The sequence below is a fragment of the Opisthocomus hoazin genome, chromosome 6 (genome assembly GCF_030867145.1).
Source record: "Opisthocomus hoazin isolate bOpiHoa1 chromosome 6, bOpiHoa1.hap1, whole genome shotgun sequence".
NCBI lineage: Eukaryota > Metazoa > Chordata > Aves > Opisthocomiformes > Opisthocomidae > Opisthocomus > Opisthocomus hoazin.
Window position 1 is genome coordinate 39,689,812 of NC_134419.1, and position 18,670 is coordinate 39,708,481.

The 18,670-nt window shown below is 52.8% G+C and overlaps 2 protein-coding genes and 1 long non-coding RNA gene across 3 annotated transcripts; 1 reads left to right on the forward strand and 2 right to left on the reverse strand.

Moving 5' to 3' along the window:
- Nucleotides 1-498: 498 nt before the first annotated feature.
- Nucleotides 499-6,136, reverse strand: LOC104333754 (cytochrome P450 2C19-like). The gene is made up of 9 exons (XM_075422778.1): nucleotides 5,921-6,136; nucleotides 5,413-5,575; nucleotides 4,765-4,914; nucleotides 4,299-4,459; nucleotides 3,732-3,908; nucleotides 3,080-3,221; nucleotides 2,524-2,711; nucleotides 1,785-1,926; nucleotides 499-1,096 (listed from the first exon to the last, which is right to left on the reverse strand). The coding sequence occupies exons 1-9, from the start codon at nucleotides 6,098-6,100 to the stop codon at nucleotides 915-917; spliced, it is 1,485 nt and encodes a 494-aa protein (XP_075278893.1). The 5' UTR covers nucleotides 6,101-6,136; the 3' UTR covers nucleotides 499-914.
- A 4,176-nt stretch (nucleotides 6,137-10,312) lies between these two features.
- Nucleotides 10,313-11,874, forward strand: LOC142361724 (uncharacterized). Its single transcript, XR_012764346.1, has 3 exons — nucleotides 10,313-10,351; nucleotides 10,902-10,967; nucleotides 11,411-11,874. It is a non-coding gene; the product is annotated as an uncharacterized LOC142361724 (long non-coding RNA).
- A 611-nt stretch (nucleotides 11,875-12,485) lies between these two features.
- On the reverse strand, nucleotides 12,486-18,123 carry LOC142361602 (cytochrome P450 2C19-like). Its single transcript, XM_075422779.1, has 9 exons — nucleotides 17,910-18,123; nucleotides 17,402-17,564; nucleotides 16,754-16,903; nucleotides 16,288-16,448; nucleotides 15,721-15,897; nucleotides 15,069-15,210; nucleotides 14,513-14,700; nucleotides 13,774-13,915; nucleotides 12,486-13,085 (listed from the first exon to the last, which is right to left on the reverse strand). Exons 1-9 carry the CDS (start codon nucleotides 18,087-18,089, stop codon nucleotides 12,904-12,906), a joined length of 1,485 nt encoding a protein of 494 aa, XP_075278894.1. The 5' UTR covers nucleotides 18,090-18,123; the 3' UTR covers nucleotides 12,486-12,903.
- Nucleotides 18,124-18,670: the final 547 nt, after the last annotated feature.

Sequence of the window (18,670 nt, forward strand, 5' to 3'; positions counted from 1 at the left end):
TCTTCTCTGAATTTGGCAGGAGGAGTCCAGACCGTAAGCGAGGCGAAAGGATAGGCCCAAGAAAAGCAGAAGGAGAAGACAAGCCCAGCTGCAGAACTTAGGCCCTGTGATGGCAACATGCCTTCGTTCCCAACTGTTCCTTGCCCGTAACGGCCTCTCGCTCGCGCTGTACCTTGGTGTTTTGTCTGGGAGGTGGGGTGGGACTGTGGTTCGGGCAGGAGACACCATCCAGCGGAAGGATCTCCTCATCAGGCTTGGGGGAGATGGTGGGAGGAGGACAGAGAGGAGGGATGCTGCAGCTACCCTATGTCCAGCTGTGGGCAGCGGGACTGGCAGCCCCAAGAGGAGCAGAGAGAGCTGCTGATAGCCCCCAGGCTCCAGGACCCCTTTCCCTCCCATGCCATGAGCCTTGTGACTGGGTCCAGTGGCCGACGCAGGCAGGACCCTTGCCCTGGGAGGGACAGGCCGTCCCACAGGAAGAAAATAACGGCTCAGATCCTCATGAATAGGATTTTCTTTATTGGGACATTAGCGTGGGCACATGCAGCACTATCCATCTGCAAAGCATGCTGCTCTTGGTGGGACACAGGCTGCGGGAGAAGCAGGTCGTGAGGAGCCATGGGAGCTGTGTTTGGGAGGAAACCAGCTGTTTGATGCAGCCGCTGAGCTCAAGGAGCCCGTGGGCAGAGCATGAGTGCAACAGGCTGCACCGTCAGCCGGGGCCACCCTGTGACGCGGAGGAGTAGCAGTTCCAGGAGGCTATGAAAGTGTCTGCTCCATGCATGTACCTGTGTTTGGGCTGCCTTGCTGGAGGCCTTGGAAAGGTGAGCCAAGGCTCCTGCTGTTGGTTTTGGTAAGGGCGATGTAAAGGAGAAGCCAGGCTCAGGACAGCGTGGAGGGAGGTTTTGTGCTTTTCAGCGGCGGAGAGCACAGAGCTGGTAGACAGGAGGTACGTTGCCTGTTCCACTCAGTGTCGGGGTTATGTTGAGTTCCTGGGGGTCGACCACAGGCTTCAAGGTAAAGTTCTGCAAGATGGTGGCCATGAATAAGAATATCTCCATGCGTGCCAGGCCCTCTCCAAGGCATATTCGCTTCCCTGCAAGGGAAAACAGCAAAGGCAGTGGGCATTGCCGAGTAGACCAGAGTCTGTGCTAAGCAGATGTGTGGTGCAGCTTTATTTACCAGATACAGCCGCAGCAGTGAGACGGCTGTCGGGATGACTAAGGACATTCGCAAGAGAAGAGTTTGTTGGAGAAAGGCCGTTGGAGTTTGGTTGGGTGTGTGAAGGAAGAACAGGAGGAGGAGTCTTCCACATGGAGGGGGCACCACAGGAGACGAGAGAGAGCAAGGTGACGTAAAGCACGGGTGAGCAAGCGGAGGGTTGGGGCTGTTGGTAGGTGAGTGGTTGCAAGTAGCCCGAGAGGTCCTAAGGAGGTGCTGGGGAAAAGTGGAGCTACCACAGAAAGACAGGTTGGTTAAGGATGACTTTGGTCTTTTTATAGGAAGGGGACAGGTAGTTTTGAAAGTGTCAATGGGTCCCTTTCACGTCATTACACCGGCAGCTCCTAGTAGGAGGTTTTAGAAGCCCCCAGGCCCAACCAAGGTGGGAGATGCAGCTGGGGAAGGAAGTAGCAGGGAGGAGTTATCCAGAGAGCAGAAAGCCGCAAGGAAGCACCAGTGCGACAATGCTGGGAATAGGGAGTGTGTGTTATAGGGAAAGGCAGGGTAGTTCCCAGAGGAGGAGGTTGACGGAGAGAGGAAGAGAGAGAAAGGCTGTGCTTTACCTGCTGAGAAGGGCATGAAGAACTCGCTCTTCCTAAAGGTGCCATTCTCGTTCAAGAAATGCCCAGGGTTGAACTCGTTTGGGTTTGGAAACTCTTTGCTGTCATGGAGGACAGAACTGAGGATGGGAAAGATGGTGGTGCCCTGAGGTAACACAAGGAGAAGAGCAGAACATGAAGGGGAGGCGAGTTAGATCACTGCATCCGACTGCCTGCCCAGTTCAGACTGAGCTTCCCAGCACAGCCCGACCAGTGCCTGTGCTTTGAACTAGTAGATCACAGGATGGCAGGGCTTGGAAGGGACCTCTGGAGATCATCTAGTCCAACTCGACTTGCCAAAGCAGGGTCACCCAGAGCAGGCTGCAGAGGTCCGTGTCCAGGCAGGTTTTCAAAATCTCCAGAGAAAGAGACTTCCCAACCCCTCTGGGCAGCCTGTTCCAGGGCTCCGTCACCCTCAGAGGGAAGAAGTTCTTCCTCATGTTGAGCTGGAGCTTCCTCTGCTTCAGTTTGTGACCGTTGCCCCTTGTCCTGTCACTGGGCACCCCTGGAAATAGTCTGACCCCAACCTCCTGACACCCACCCTTCAGATATTTGTAAGCACTTATAAGATAAAAACTTTCATGAAGGGCTGGATGACGAGAAGGTCAGGCCACAACATTCCTAGCTTTGGCTCGTAACCGACCGCCTAAGAGCAAACGCTCTGCCACCTTGTTGTTGAACTTGAGGGAGCTTGCGCACTAACCTTGGGAATGACGTAGTCTCTGAAGTGGGTGTCTTTGGTCACAGTGTGAGGGACTGCCAGAGGGATGAGGGAGATGAAGCGCTGGATTTCATGGACCACCGCATCTGTGTAGGGCATCTGGGTGCGGTCAGCCACACAAGGTCTTCGTGATCGTCCGACTACCCGGTCAATCTCTTCTTGAACTTTCTCTGTCATGAGAGGCAAAACCATAACATGGGTAAATCAGACCAAACCTGCCTGAACAGGTTTCCCTAAGCTGTCCGCACATCACAGATCACAGTTGGTGGGACCATTGATGTTTGGTTTTGGTGTCGACTAGAGTACAGCTGCACTGCGGCCAATGCAAAGAATGTTCTCCCGGTGACTCGGCTAAAGAGGAGTACTGGGAGAGAACAATGGGGACACAGTCAGGTCCCTGGCTGTGATGGGAGGGCAGCTGATGGTGATGGGTAAACCATGAAAGAGGGAGAGGAGACAAGTTGGGAGAAGGATGCGGTGTTACACACGCTCCAAGCCCAGTGGAATAGCTAGAGAAGAAGCGGTCACAGACTGGTACCTTGGATCTTTGGGTATTTGAGAAGAAGCAGGAGCCCGTATCTTATGGTGGTGCTCGTTGTCTCAGTCCCGGCAAGGAACAAGTCAAAGGCGCTGGTTATCAGGTTCTCTGTGTGGAAACTGGAGTTGGGACGGTCTTTCTCCTAGGGAAAAGGCTGGTCTGTTTCTCTGGGTGGGCTGAGAGAAGTGGCCCTTTCTTGAGTCAGCCCAGGCCTTCCTTTTCACCTAGAGCTGTAGCATTTCTCTGCTAAGGTGCAGCAGCCATCTGGGACATTGCAATGCCAGCTTTGTGCAGAGCAACCTGCTTTCACGCTGTGCACCGAACAGTACCTGGCTGCCTGTTTGTCCTTGCTATGCCAACTGCTTCCCAGTGAAAGAAGCGCAAGACCTGATTGCAGCTGTCCCTGTGTTTTGGTGAGAGCAGACGAAGGTCTTGCTGTCCAAACAGCTGCAGGTAGAGGCTGGTGAGTGTGCAGACCCAGAGCTGTAAGCTCTAACTCGGGCAATGTCTGGGGTATTGCTGGTGTCCTCCCACCGCACAGCCCAGCTGCCCAGGAAGGGGTCATCCTAATGTCTGCGTTACTTTGGAAGGGAAGGAGACCTGAGCGTAGGGGTGTTTGGGGGTGAGCTGGGGCTGTGTGTCATCTCCTCACCTCCTGCATTTTGCTGAGGAAGCAGTCGATGAAATCCCGAGGCGAGCTGGGATCTACGGAGGCTTGGTGCACCTTCAACTCCTCTGACACAAAGGCTTTTAGAGCATCAAATTCCAAGAATATTTTGTTGTGTGGGCCAGGCAGGTAATCGAGGATGTTTGAGAACATCTGGTAGAGCTGGAAGGAGAGAAACAGGAAGGTCCCTAACCTGACCATTGCCCCATGCTTTGATATTGGCAAAAAGCCTAGGAAGGCCCCAACCCTCTCAACTGAGCCGAGCAGCAGGGCTGTGAGGTTGGGCAGTCTGCCAGGGCAGTAGGGGCTTGCTCAGTAGTAGAAGGAACCTTAGAGGTGGAGAACGGTGTTCGGGACTAGGGGGAAGGTGCACTTAGATGTCCAAACCAGCTCCACTGGTGAGGGTACTTCTTGCTCTTGAATGAATTCCCTCCTGTGCAGCAGAGCACTGATGGGGCCCTAGTTAGAAAACTGAAACGGGGCTTCCCTGGGAGGGAGGTCTCCTGCTCCTGTGGGAGAATATTGCCTCTGTGAAATGGCTGCTGAATGTACCTGTCCCCAGTGGGAGTTCATCATCGCAAAGATATTGTTCATGTTGTTCATCAGGGACAGGAACTTCTTGTCTTTATAGTCATATCGTTTCCCAAAGACGATGGAGCATATGACATTGGAGACAGCACAGCTCAGCATGAAGGTTGGGTCAAAAGATGTTCCTGTGATTTGAGAAAAGTTACAAAGCATTAAAAAAACCCCAGAAAACTATGGCTCCTTATGGCTACTGTGGGTAACCCGAGCTCTGGTTGTTAGTGGAAGTACCAGATCACAGTCTCTGAGTGACACAGAAGGGTCCTCCAAAAAGAACAGTACGTGATCACGGAATTATTTACTGCTTTGTTAGCAGGGGTAGCTGGTGCATGGACCAAACACATGGGAACTTCAGTTCCATGCTAAAGACAAGGGCTCCCTTAAAACAGTCATTCTTTTGCAAATGTAAGCTGTGTTTATAAAAGGACCTTACCCTTTGTTTTGTCGATGTCTTCCAGCAAGAACTCGGTTTCCTCCAGGATCCTCTCTTCAATGCTCCTCTTCCCCATTCCAAAGTTGCGCAGAGTGCTGAGAGCAAACCGTCGGACTTCTAACCACTCCTTGTTGTTGCTAAAAATAATCCCTGCAGAGAAAGAAGGAAGACGTAAGACCTGGCTTGGGCGTGCTGGGTGCAAGATGAACGGAGGCTCACGGTGACAGTGAATCCTGTCCCTGGGAGAGCGCTGGCATGGTAGTGTCACAGGGTACTGTGGTTTGGAGGCAATCTCTGGAGGTCCTGTAGTCCAGCTGCCTGCTTTTGGCCTTCTCCGCCACATACCCAACCTCCTGCTGATCAACCCATCACTCTTATCCGCGCATAATTCCCCTTGCTGCAGCTGCTGGCGGTTGCCACTTGCCTTTTCACTGCCCATCGCTGAGGTCAGTCTGGCTCTGTTTCTCTGCTACCCTCTTTGGGTGGAGGAAGCCAGTAGTTGCAGCCCACTCAGCCATCCCTTCTCCAGGTGGGACCCACCCACTCCCCACAGTCTTCCCTCGTGCATGGTGCATTCCCGCTCTGATCTGACAAACGCACCCACAGCCCTTCCCTTCTTCTCAGAAGGAGCTTGCTCAGCAAACATACCTAATCCTTTGTTAGCCCTGTCTCCTATTGGCATGTGTCCTCTGGCAGCAAACTCGTCTGCGCGATCAACCAAGGCTTCTTTCACCACATCATGTCCGTGCAGCACCACCACTGGATCAGAGCCCATGTGCACTGTGAACACTGGTCCATACTCTTTGCTGAGCTGTCAAAACGCAAGCGAGAACATGGTTGTGGAGCAGCTGAGAAGGAGCGGTTGAGAAGTGGCCTTGCTGCTGCATCCCTTTGCAGGCAGTGCAGCCTCTTAGACCAGCAAGGTCAAGAACTGGTCCTCTCGTGATAAATGTGGGTGTGGAGAGGGTGCCCAGCTATCAGGCCCTGAACAACAATGGCAACAGCAGTGACGGGCAGCAGCTGAGATCCCCATGACTTTTCTGCTCCTCTGGGATTGCCCCTCCTCAAGCTACGGCCACAGGTTGTCCCCAGGCTCTCATCCCACACATTTCTCTCCCAGAGAAGAAAGTAAGAGAGAAGAAGAGAATGGTCTTACCTTCTGGAGGGTTTTGGCCAAGTCCTTTGGTTTCACCTGCAGCACGTTACCTAGGATGGGAAGGGGAGCTGGTCCTGGAGGCATCTTCCCCTTTCCAGACCGCCCTTTCCATGCCGCAAGGGAGAGCAGGCAAGCGATGCAAACCAGGAGGACAACAGTGGCTGCTCCCAGGAGCTCCATTGGCTTCTGCGGCTCAGGACGGAGTGACTCTGGCTGCCGGAGCCCGAGTTTATATACTGAAGGGCTGTGTTAGCTGTGACGTGTAGCAGCTATGCTGTTAGCTCAACAGGAGGTTTTGAATCACGTGGCTGAGTTGGTCAATGTTACCAGTCAATCATTTGTTGGACTGCCCTCTGTTATGAAACTAGGACTTGCTCAGTGTTAATTGGTCGTGGAAGACACACCTTATCTCAAGCTACTGCAGAAGCCAACAAAAGGTTAAGAAATTCATAATGTGCTCATAAAACCTGTTTGGTTTCCCCAAAAGTTCGTTTTTAAAGACATCACAGTGAGGGCACACTCTTCTACTGAGGCGCTTCCAGAAATTCACTGTCACGAGAGCATCTTCCAAGTACTTCAGGGCCATTTGGATTTTCTGTTCTTCAGTAGTCATCGTACAAGCTCTCAGTGGGATCATCCTTGCTTGTTCCAGAAGTCTTCCTGACATGATCAGTGGAGTTCATGCTGCATGGGATGTGCCAAAGAGAGTACCGACATGTTCTGCTCCGCGCACAGCTATTGCCTCAGTCTCTCTCCCTAGTGGTGTCTGGGCTCGCAGGAGAAGAAAGTATAAAATATCCATCTAGCAAGGGCAGAAATGTCTGCAGACATCCCAATAGACAAGACAGGACTTGCTGGGAGAGATCAGATAAAGACATAAGAAAAGGGGGCTAGACCTTGGGACTCTGACCTCTTCAAGGTCTCTTAGAAGAGAGGATGAGTGAGAGAGGCGGGTAGAGAAGAGAGAAACCAAGAAGCTGGGAGGGTCTCTAGGGAACGGCTTCCCAAGCTGAGCCAGAGCTGAACTCATGAGAGGCTGGGTATGGGTTACTGCAACCTGGCAAATAGTCCTTGCACTTGCAATGGCCAAAGCAGCCCACCCAACATCCTATGGAAAGCTGGCACGCACAAGTTCCTGTTTTGTTGATGTCTGACTCTGATCCGAGGAACTGCTCCATTGGAAGGGCCAGAGGTGCTCTAGGAGACTGCAGAGCATGGCTGACGCGTTGTGAGCCCTTCAAAACAGGCTGGAGGCTTCCTGGCCAAGATTACTCCAGGGGCTGGTAGCTGTGACATCCCAACAGCAGTGGCGATGGCGATGGCAGGGAGAAAGGCCCCTCAGGGCCGTGGCATTGCCTGTGCTGAGCTGGCTCAGTCTGGCCATATCCCTCTGTGTCCCCTGAGCTGTGACCCTCCAGCTGAGCAGGAGGTGTTGCGAGGACAGGGGATGTGGGACTTGGTGGGAATTAGCGAGGGACCTGGGGGAACCGGGTGCCTGGTTGGAGGGTGCTGGGTTTGCCGTGCAGCAGTGTGTCAGTGTGAGTTTCCCCTTCGCTTGGAGGTGCCAGGGAAGGTCTTGCTCCTTTGCAAAAGTTTCTGTAGATTCCCTAAGAGTTCTTAAGTCACCTTTGCTCTCTTGCATCAATGCAATAATTTGATAGTTGTTCTTTTCAAATCTCACTTCATTTCTTACAGACCCAGACTTGACGCTTTGGTGGAAAAACTGAATTGCCAACAAGTTTCAGCTAGTTGCTGATCTGCCGGCCTAAACTCCTGCCAGAGCTCAGATGTTGCCAGGACAGTTCATGGAAGTTCATGTAGTTCTAGGGACCTCTATCCACGTGGGGATAGTGGAGTTCATGGGAGTTTGCACTGCTACATGAACTCTCTCTGCTGCCAGCGTTCATGACCTTACCGCCTTCCCTGTAAAGTTCCCTCATTCCTGGGGACAGGGGCTCACTTCTCAGCTCTGCCTCACAGTTTGAGACATACGTTGGGCAAAACCCCTAGAACAGAAATACTGTCCAGATTTCTTGTTGTTAGCAGGATGGTAGCTTTTTCTCTTTTTTTTTTTTTTCTGAAATAAAGCACAGGCTTGAAGAACATCTGCCATCATTGTGTAGAATCTCCTGTAGGCTTGCTGCCTGCACCTTCTCTCTTTGGACCTCGGCTCAGACGGTAGCGCTGCCCACCGTGCAGCCTGCAGCCCCCATCCCCGTGACCCTTGCTGTGGGTAGCCCTGCTGTCTGCCAATGCTGCTCAGCTTCTGCGGAGGAGCGTTTTGACCGAGTCCTTCCTCCATGCCTGGCTGTTTTGCGCCACGTACGGTGCATGGCACAGGCCAGACTCACAGTGATCTTCTCGGAGGCAGTCCCACAATTTTGTACTCCTCTTCCTAGCACTTCTTGGGGTTGGTGTTTAATGCCTCCTTTTACAGGTCTCTAGAGAGCTTTCTATGGCCAGGGCAACTCCTACGCTGCCACTACGTCTGCCCCAGTCTCCCAGGCTCAGAATTGTTAGGAGGAGAGGATTTTCCTGATGGACATGCCAGAAAGATTTGAGCTTGCTGGGGTCATCACTAGCTTCAGGCTGGTGGCCTACGGAGACGTCTGCCTCACCTGCCTTCCTCCTCTGCATGTCCTGTTTGTGGTGGTCTTGGGTGCTAGCTAAATCGGTGCTTACAGCTGGGTCGTCGTGGGGTGTGAGAACTGCTGAATGGATGAGGAAGAGATGTGCGAGGAAGAGAGGCCGACCTGTTTCCTCTCAGCCAGGCCGCTTTCCAGTGCCTGTAACAACTTCTTGCGAACAAAGCATTTCATTTCCACGAGTTTCAGACTCACTTCACTGGCCTCCCGTCTCCACATCGTCCAACACGGCTGTCAAGTGTGTGCGTAGAAATCAGGATAGGGCGCTTCCCTGAAACCGTTCTCCGCACAGGTGCTGCTTGGGGGATCTACAGCACTGCCAATGGTAATCCACGTAGAGTTCTTCTCCAAGCGCATGTAGACGTTTTCCCTGTCAGCATGAACAAGTATTGGTGGGTTAAAGTGTAATGAAAATTATCTCTCTACAGGTCCAAAGTGCTTTGTTGATTTATTATTGTTTACCCAATTTTCAGACAATAACATAGTCAAAGGCAGCATTCAGTAGTCACACAGTGGCTGTGAGATTTGGGCAAGCGGTCTTGGCCCAACGTTCACCTTCTGCAGAGGTGAATCCTCCCTTCCTACCAAAGCCCAAATGTTTTCCCCAGGTGCCTTTCAGTGCCCAGGCGGGTGCTGGGGCGAGCACATTCGGTTCAGGGGCACTGCTCAAAGCAGCAGCCCCGCAGGCTGTTGAGATCCTTGCGTTCTGTTGAGATCCATTTCCTTCAGGCCCTGCTCTGCAGAGCAGCTGGAAAGGTCTTGTACTTTGTGTGACAGCCCTCCTGGTTGGAGCATGAAGGAAGAGGGTGCAGGGTGGGCACAGGGATGGTCTTTGCCCAGCTGGCGGCTGGGATGACAGCATCCCGTACTGCTGTAGAGGAAAGACGGGCTGTGGGCTAAGGTGGAAGAGCAGGGGAAACACCTCCATTGGGCTCAGCTACTGCCCATGCCTGTTGACATGGGGCTCAGCTAGTGCCCATGCTTGTTGAGGAGGTCTGGCTGGAGGGGCAAGCATGCTGCCTGCTGTGTGGGCATGCGGGAGCTTGTGAGTCTGCTGAGAACAGAAGTGTGGGTGCCTACCAATGGAAGTGCATTATTAAGGGTGAAGATTAGAAATCCTACTCATCTAACCCACACGCTATGCTGGAATGTGTGTGATCGTGGAACCACAGAATCACAGAATGGTTTGGGTTGGAAGGGACTTTATAGATCATCTCTTTCCAACCCCCCTGCCATGGGCAGGGACATCTTCCAGCAGCCCAGGTTGCTCAGAGCTCCATCCAACCTGGCCTTGAACCCTGTTAGGGAGGGGGGCATCCACAGCTTCTCTGGGCCACCTGGGCCAGGGCCTCACCGCCCTCAGAGTAAAGAATTTCTTTTTTATAGCAAATCTAAATCTCCCCTCTTTCAGCTTAAAACCATTCCACCTTGTCCTATCACTCCATGCCCTTGTAAAAAGGCCCTCTCCAGCCTTCTTGCAGGCCCCTTCCCGGCAGGCGGCAGGCAGAGCTCTCCCTGGGGTCACAGAAGCTCCCCTTTACTGTGCTTCAGGCCCATCTTAGGGGCCCACCTGCCAGCTTTTGGGGGTCTCACAGAGCATATGGTCCTGTCTCCTGGCAGCCAGGCTTGGGACAGCCCTGCAGGTATGCCCACATAACCGCGCTGCAGACAGGGCTGTGGCACGCAGCCGGGAGGCTGTAAGGCAATCAGCTTCCTGGCCTTGGTCCTTGCAGTCATCTTGGTGGTGGTCTGTGTCCTCCAGTGGAAGAACTACAGCTGGACCCAGGTGACTGCCTTCCATCTCCTGGGTGCCTTGCTACGTCCAAGCCTAGGCCTCCACCTCAGAAACCTGATTCCACACCCTGTGAAGCTCTTGGGATGTTCAGGACCGCATCCCTGGGCACTCAGACGGTCTCTGCTCTGTCTCTCACAGGCTGGAACTCACCTTAGGAGTTGCAGTTTCTTTGTCCTTGTTCTGGCTGTAGATGTGAAAGTGAGGGGTTTCCCCTGTGTGAGAAGAGCAGACAGATTCTGGCTGTTCTAGTAAAGGCAACACTCGGGCATTGAGGTTTCCCACCTGCGAGGTTGTTCTCGTGGGCGGGCATCAAATGGAGCCTGTGACTGTTGCAGATGAAAGAGCGCTTTGGCATCCAGCTTGGAAGATGTTGGATATTATCGCCAGTATTATCCCCTGTGTGGTTATTTATCCCCTGAGTGTGTCCTGAGTTCTGGAGCTGTTCAGCAGAGACCATTTCCTCCCTGCCCTGTGCTTTCTGTGCAGTGGTTGGTGAGTTGTAGCTAGATGTTGTTGGTCACTGTGTTGTTCATTGTTTCAGACGAATCAATGTCCCGATGGGCAGGAGGAACATGAATACGAATCGTCCCCTCGCAGACCTCCAGACGTAAGCCATCTGTTCACTGATTCTTGACACAGCGCGCGTGCTGCCGAGTGACTTTCTAAATGCAGGCCTGGCTTTAAGGGTAGCCCTGGGCTAGTGGGGAGCTGAGGCTGAGCTCTCTCCCCACGCTCGCCTGGGGCTGCTACGTGACTGCTCTTTCTGGTTGCATGGCCGACCATTTGACGCAATCCCAGACGAGAGGCCAGCAACGGTGTGCTGTTATTTTAGAGTACACGGGCGTTGGGGCTGAACCTTGCACGGGTGAGAATGGAGGGAGAAGGAGGGCTGAACCTAAGGTGTGAGCAAACACGACATTTTCTTCAAAGCACTGCCAAACATTTCCAGAGAGGGAGGCGGGCGTTCGTGCATGCTGTATTCTCGGCAGTACTTACAAGGTCTCCGAGTACCCTGCGACAACCGTCAGAGAAATGATGTTTTTCCTCTAGGACTTTTATATGACCATGATGCAGGGGACAACAAATATCTATGCAAATGAAGATCGGGACAAACACCGCAAACCAGACATCTCCACACAAGCGAAGCCCATGAGGACACAGCAGCCCAGAAGAGAGCCGCCTGAGGTGGAATCCGTTTATGAGAACCATCCACCCCATCACTGAAAGAAAAGCACCAGATAGTGGCTGGGACGAGAAGTAACAGGCACGATCCTTTTCCAGGACACCAAGGGTCACATGGTTGCAGCCCATGACCAAACAAGTTTTCTCTGTGTGTACCTTAAATTCTGTGGAGGACAGGACACAGAGACTTTGGATGGGGCAAGAACTTGTTTGCAGTGATGCCTCTGAGGTGCGGATGCAAAAGGAGATTCCCCTGGAGTACCCAAGCTCTCAGGGAGAGATGGTTGTGCTGTCCTCCTAAAATTTAAGTGAATTCATTTTAATAAATAGCATCTAAATCCATGCAGTGACACTGAAGGTAGACAAGAGCAGCCAGAGAGTCGGTTGGAGTCCCCCTCACTCAGGTGCCTGAGCTTCTGGCAACAGCCTGCAAAGACAGGCGTGCGCTCTTCTCTGAATTTGGCAGGAGGAGTCCAGACCGTAAGCGAGGCGAAAGGATAGGCCCAAGAAAAGCAGAAGGAGAAGACAAGCCCAGCTGCAGAACTTAGGCCCTGTGATGGCAACATGCCTTCGTTCCCAACTGTTCCTTGCCCGTAACGGCCTCTCGCTCGCGCTGTACCTTGGTGTTTTGTCTGGGAGGTGGGGTGGGACTGTGGTTCGGGCAGGAGACACCATCCAGCGGAAGGATCTCCTCATCAGGCTTGGGGGAGATGGTGGGAGGAGGACAGAGAGGAGGGATGCTGCAGCTACCCTATGTCCAGCTGTGGGCAGCGGGACTGGCAGCCCCAAGAGGAGCAGAGAGAGCTGCTGATAGCCCCCAGGCTCCAGGACCCCTTTCCCTCCCATGCCATGAGCCTTGTGACTGGGTCCAGTGGCCGACGCAGGCAGGACCCTTGCCCTGGGAGGGACAGGCCGTCCCACAGGAAGAAAATAACGGCTCAGATCCTCATGAATAGGATTTTCTTTATTGGGACATTAGCGTAGGCACATGCAGCACTATCCATCTGCAAAGCATGCTGCTCTTGGTGGGACACAGGCTGCGGGAGAAGCAGGTCGTGAGGAGCCATGGGAGCTGTGTTTGGGAGGAAACCAGCTGTTTGATGCAGCCGCTGAGCTCAAGGAGCCCGTGGGCAGAGCATGAGTGCAACAGGCTGCACCGTCAGCCGGGGCCACCCTGTGACGCGGAGGAGTAGCAGTTCCAGGAGGCTATGAAAGTGTCTGCTCCATGCATGTACCTGTGTTTGGGCTGCCTTGCTGGAGGCCTTGGAAAGGTGAGCCAAGGCTCCTGCTGTTGGTTTTGGTAAGGGCGATGTAAAGGAGAAGCCAGGCTCAGGACAGCATGGAGGGAGGTTTTGTGCTTTTCAGCGGCGGAGAGCACAGAGCTGGTAGACAGGAGGTACGTTGCCTGTTCCACTCAGTGTCGGGGTTATGTTGAGTTCCTGGGGGTCGACCACAGGCTTCAAGGTAAAGTTCTGCAAGATGGTGGCCATGAATAAGAATATCTCCATGCGTGCCAGGCCCTCTCCAAGGCATATTCGCTTCCCTGCAAGGGAAAACAGCAAAGGCAGTGGGCATTGCCGAGTAGACCAGAGTCTGTGCTAAGCAGATGTGTGGTGCAGCTTTATTTACCAGATACAGCCGCAGCAGTGAGACGGCTGTCGGGATGACTAAGGACATTCGCAAGAGAAGAGTTTGTTGGAGAAAGGCCGTTGGAGTTTGGTTGGGTGTGTGAAGGAAGAACAGGAGGAGGAGTCTTCCACGTGGAGGGGGCACCACAGGAGACGAGAGAGAGCAAGGTGACGTAAAGCACGGGTGAGCAAGCGGAGGGTTGGGGCTGTTGGTAGGTGAGTGGTTGCAAGTAGCCCGAGAGGTCCTAAGGAGGTGCTGGGGAAAAGTGGAGCTACCACAGAAAGACAGGTTGGTTAAGGATGACTTTGGTCTTTTTATAGGAAGGGGACAGGTAGTTTTGAAAGTGTCAATGGGTCCCTTTCACGTCATTACACCGGCAGCTCCTAGTAGGAGGTTTTAGAAGCCCCCAGGCCCAACCAAGGTGGGAGATGCAGCTGGGGAAGGAAGTAGCAGGGAGGAGTTATCCAGAGAGCAGAAAGCCGCAAGGAAGCACCAGTGCGACAATGCTGGGAATAGGGAGTGTGTGTTATAGGGAAAGGCAGGATAGTTCCCAGAGGAGGAGGTTGACGGAGAGAGGAAGAGAGAGAAAGGCTGTGCTTTACCTGCTGAGAAGGGCATGAAGAACTCGCTCTTCCTAAAGGTGCCATTCTCGTTCAAGAAATGCCCAGGGTTGAACTCGTTTGGGTTTGGAAACTCTTTGCTGTCATGGAGGACAGAACTGAGGATGGGAAAGATGGTGGTGCCCTGAGGTAACACAAGGAGAAGAGCAGAACATGAAGGGGAGGCGAGTTAGATCACTGCATCCGACTGCCTGCCCAGTTCAGACTGAGCTTCCCAGCACAGCCCAACCAGCGCCTGTGCTTTGAACTAGTAGATCACAGGATGGCAGGGCTTGGAAGGGACCTCTGGAGATCATCTAGTCCAACTCGACTTGCCAAAGCAGGATCACCCAGAGCAGGCTGCAGAGGTCCGTGCCCAGGCAGGTTTTCAAAATCTCCAGAGAAAGAGACTTCCCAACCCCTCTGGGCAGCCTGTTCCAGGGCTCCGTCACCCTCAGAGGGAAGAAGTTCTTCCTCATGTTGAGCTGGAGCTTCCTCTGCTTCAGTTTGTGCCCGTTGCCCCTTGTCCTGTCACTGGGCACCCCTGGAAATACTCTGACCCCAACCTCCTGACACCCACTCTTCAGATATTTGTAAGCACTTATAAGATAAAAACTTTCATGAAGGGCTGGATGACGAGAAGGTCAGGCCACAACATTCCTAGCTTTGGCTCGTAACCGACCGCCTAAGAGCAAACGCGCTGCCACCTTGTTGTTGAACTTGAGCGAGCTTGCGCACTAACCTTGGGAATGACGTAGTCTCTGAAGTGGGTGTCTTTGGTCACAGTGTGAGGGACTGCCAGAGGGATGAGGGAGATGAAGCGCTGGATTTCATGGACCACCGCATCTGTGTAGGGCATCTGGGTGCGGTCAGCCACACAAGGTCTTCGTGATCGTCCGACTACCCGGTCAATCTCTTCTTGAACTTTCTCTGTCATGAGAGGCAAAACCATAACATGGGTAAATCAGACCAAACCTGCCTGAACAGGTTTCCCTAAGCTGTCCGCACATCACAGATCACAGTTGGTGGGACCATTGATGTTTGGTTTTGGTGTCGACTAGAGTACAGCTGCACTGCTGCCAATGCAAAGGATGTTGTCCCAGTGACTCAGCTAAAGAGGAGTACTGGGAGAGAACAATGGGGACACAGTCAGGTCCCTGGCTGTGATGGGAGGGCAGCTGATGGTGATGGGTAAACCATGAAAGAGGGAGAGGAGACAAGTTGGGAGAAGGATGCGGTGTTACACACGCTCCAAGCCCAGTGGAATAGCTAGAGAAGAAGCGGTCACAGACTGGTACCTTGGATCTTTGGGTATTTGAGAAGAAGCAGGAGCCCGTATCTTATGGTGGTGCTCGTTGTCTCAGTCCCGGCAAGGAACAAGTCAAAGGCGCTGGTTATCAGGTTCTCTGTGTGGAAACTGGAGTTGGGACGGTCTTTCTCCTAGGGAAAAGGCTGGTCTGTTTCTCTGGGTGGGCTGAGAGAAGTGGCCCTTTCTTGAGTCAGCCCAGGCCTTCCTTTTCACCTAGAGCTGTAGCATTTCTCTGCTAAGGTGCAGCAGCCATCTGGGACATTGCAATGCCAGCTTTGTGCAGAGCAACCTGCTTTCACGCTGTGCACCGAACAGTACCTGGCTGCCTGTTTGTCCTTGCTATGCCAACTGCTTCCCAGTGAAAGAAGCGCAAGACCTGATTGCAGCTGTCCCTGTGTTTTGGTGAGAGCAGACGAAGGTCTTGCTGTCCAAACAGCTGCAGGTAGAGGCTGGTGAGTGTGCAGACCCAGAGCTGTAAGCTCTAACTCGGGCAATGTCTGGGGTATTGCTGGTGTCCTCCCACCGCACAGCCCGGCTGCCCAGGAAGGGGTCATCCTAATGTCTGCGTTACTTTGGAAGGGAAGGAGACCTGAGCGTAGGGGTGTTTGGGGGTGAGCTGGGGCTGTGTGTCATCTCCTCACCTCCTGCATTTTGCTGAGGAAGCAGTCGATGAAATCCCGAGGCGAGCTGGGATCTACGGAGGCTTGGTGCACCTTCAACTCCTCTGACACAAAGGCTTTTAGAGCATCGGTTTCCGAGAATATTTTGTTGTGAGGGCCAGGCAGGTAATCGAGGATGTTTGAGAACATCTGGTAGAGCTGGAAGGAGAGAAACAGGAAGGTCCCTAACCTGACCATTGCCCCATGCTTTGATATTGGCAAAAAGCCTAGGAAGGCCCCAACCCTCTCAACTGAGCCGAGCAGCAGGGCTGTGAGGTTGGGCAGTCTGACAGGACAGTAGGGGCTTGCTCAGTAGTAGAAGGAACCTTAGAGGTGGAGAACAGTGTTCGGGACTAGGGGGAAGGTGCACTTAGATGTCCAAACCAGCTCCACTGGTGAGGGTGCTTCTTGCTCTTGAATGAATTCCCTCCTGTGCAGCAGAGCACTGATGGGGCCCTAGTTAGAAAACTGAAACGGGGCTTCCCTGGGAGGGAGGTCTCCTGCTCCTGTGGGAGAATATTGCCTCTGTGAAATGGCTACTGAATGTACCTGTCCCCAGTGGGAGTTCGTCATCGCAAAGATATTGTTCATGTTGTTCATCAGGGACAGGAACTTCTTGTCTTTATAGTCATATCGTTTCCCAAAGACGATGGAGCATATGACATTGGAGACAGCACAGCTCAGCATGAAGGTTGGGTCAAAAGATGTTCCTGTGATTTGAGAAAAGTTACAAAGCATTAAAAAAACCCCAGAAAACTATGGCTCCTTATGGCTACTGTGGGTAACCCGAGCTCTGGTTGTTAGTGGAAGTACCAGATCACAGTCTCCGAGTGACACAGAAGGGTCCTCCAAAAAGAACAGTACGTGATCACGGAATTATTTACTGCTTTGTAAGCAGGGGTAGCTGGTGCATAGACCAAACACATGGGAACTTCAGTTCCATGCTAAAGACAAGGGCTCCCTTAAAACAGTCGTTCTTTTGCAAATGTAAGCTGTGTTTATAAAAGGACCTTACCCTTTGTTTTGTCGATGTCTTCCAGCAAGAACTCGGTTTCCTCCAGGATCCTCTCTTCAATGCTCCTCTTCCCCATTCCAAAGTTGCGCAGAGTGCTGAGAGCAAACCGTCGGACTTCTAACCACTCCTTGTTGTTGCTAAAAATAATCCCTGCAGAGAAAGAAGGAAGACGTAAGACCTGGCTTGGGCGTGCTGGGTGCAAGATGAACGGAGGCTCACGGTGACAGTGAATCCTGTCCCTGGGAGAGCGCTGGCATGGTAGTGTCACAGGGTACTGTGGTTTGGAGGCAATCTCTGGAGGTCCTGTAGTCCAGCTGCCTGCTTTTGGCCTTCTCCGCCACATACCCAACCTCCTGCTGATCAACCCATCACTCTTATCCGCGCATAATTCCCCTTGCTGCAGCTGCTGGCGGTTGCCACTTGCCTTTTCACTGCCCATCGCTGAGGTCAGTCTGGCTCTGTTTCTCTGCTACCCTCTTTGGGTGGAGGAAGCCAGCAGTTACAGCCCACTCAGCCGTCCCTTCTCCAGGTGGGACCCACCCACTCCCCACAGTCTTCCCTCGTGCATGGTGCATTCCTGCTCTGATCTGCCAAACGCACACACAGCCCTTCCCTTCTTCTCAGAAGGAGCTTGCTCAGCAAACATACCTAATCCTTTGTTAGCCCTGTCTCCTATTGGCATGTGTCCTCTGGCAGCAAACTCATCTGCGCGATCAACCAAGGCTTCTTTCACCACATCATGTCCGTGCAGCACCACCACTGGATCAGAGCCCATGTGCACTGTGAACACTGGTCCATACTCTTTGCTGAGCTGTCAAAATGCAAGCGAGAACATGGTTGTGGAGCAGCTGAGAAGGAGCGGTTGAGAAGTGGCCTTGCTGCTGCATCCCTTTGCAGGCAGTGCAGCCTCTTAGACCAGCAAGGTCAAGAACTGGTCCTCTCGTGATAAATGTGGGTGTGGAGAGGGTGCCCAGCTATCAGGCCCTGAACAACAATGGCAACAGCAGTGACGGGCAGCAGCTGAGATCCCCATGACTTTTCTGCTCCTCTGGGATTGCCCCTCCTCAAGCTACGGCCACAGGTTGTCCCCAGGCTCTCATCCCACACATTTCTCTCCCAGAGAAGAAAGTAAGAGAGAAGAAGAGAATGGTCTTACCTTCTGGAGGGTTTTGGCCAAGTCCTTTGGTTTCACCTGCAGCACGTTACCTAGGATGGGAAGGGGAGCTGGTCCTGGAGGCATCTTCCCCTTTCCAGACCGCCCTTTCCATGCCGCAAAGGAGAGCAGGCAAGCGATGCAAACCAGGAGGACAACAGTGGCTGCTCCCAGGAGCTCCATTGGCTTCTGCGGCTCAGGACGGAGTGACTCTGGCTGCCGGAGCCCGAGTTTATATACTGAAGGGCTGTGTTAGCTGTGACATGTAGCAGCTATGCTGTTAGCTCAACAGGAGGTTTTGAATCACGTGGCTGAGTTGGTCAATGTTACCAGTCAATCATTTGTTGGACTGCCCTCTGTTATGAAACTAGGACTTGCTCAGTGTTAATTGGTCGTGGAAGACACACCTTATCTCAAGCTACTGCAGAAGCCAACAAAAGGTTAAGAAATTCATAATGTGCTCATAAAACCTGTTTTGTTTCCCCAAAAGTCCATTTTTAAAGACATCACAGTGAGGGCACACTCTGCTACTGAGGCGCTTCCAGAAATTCACTGTCACGAGAGCATCTTCCAAGTATTTCAGGGCCATTTGGATTTTCTGTTCTTCAGTAGTCATCGTACAAGCTCTCAGTGGGATCATCCTTGCTTGTTCCAGAAGTCTTCCTGACATGATCAGTGGAGTTCATGCTGCATGGGATGTGCCAAAGAGAGTACCGACATGTTCTGCTCTGCGCACAGCTATTGCCTCAGTCTCTCTCCCTAGT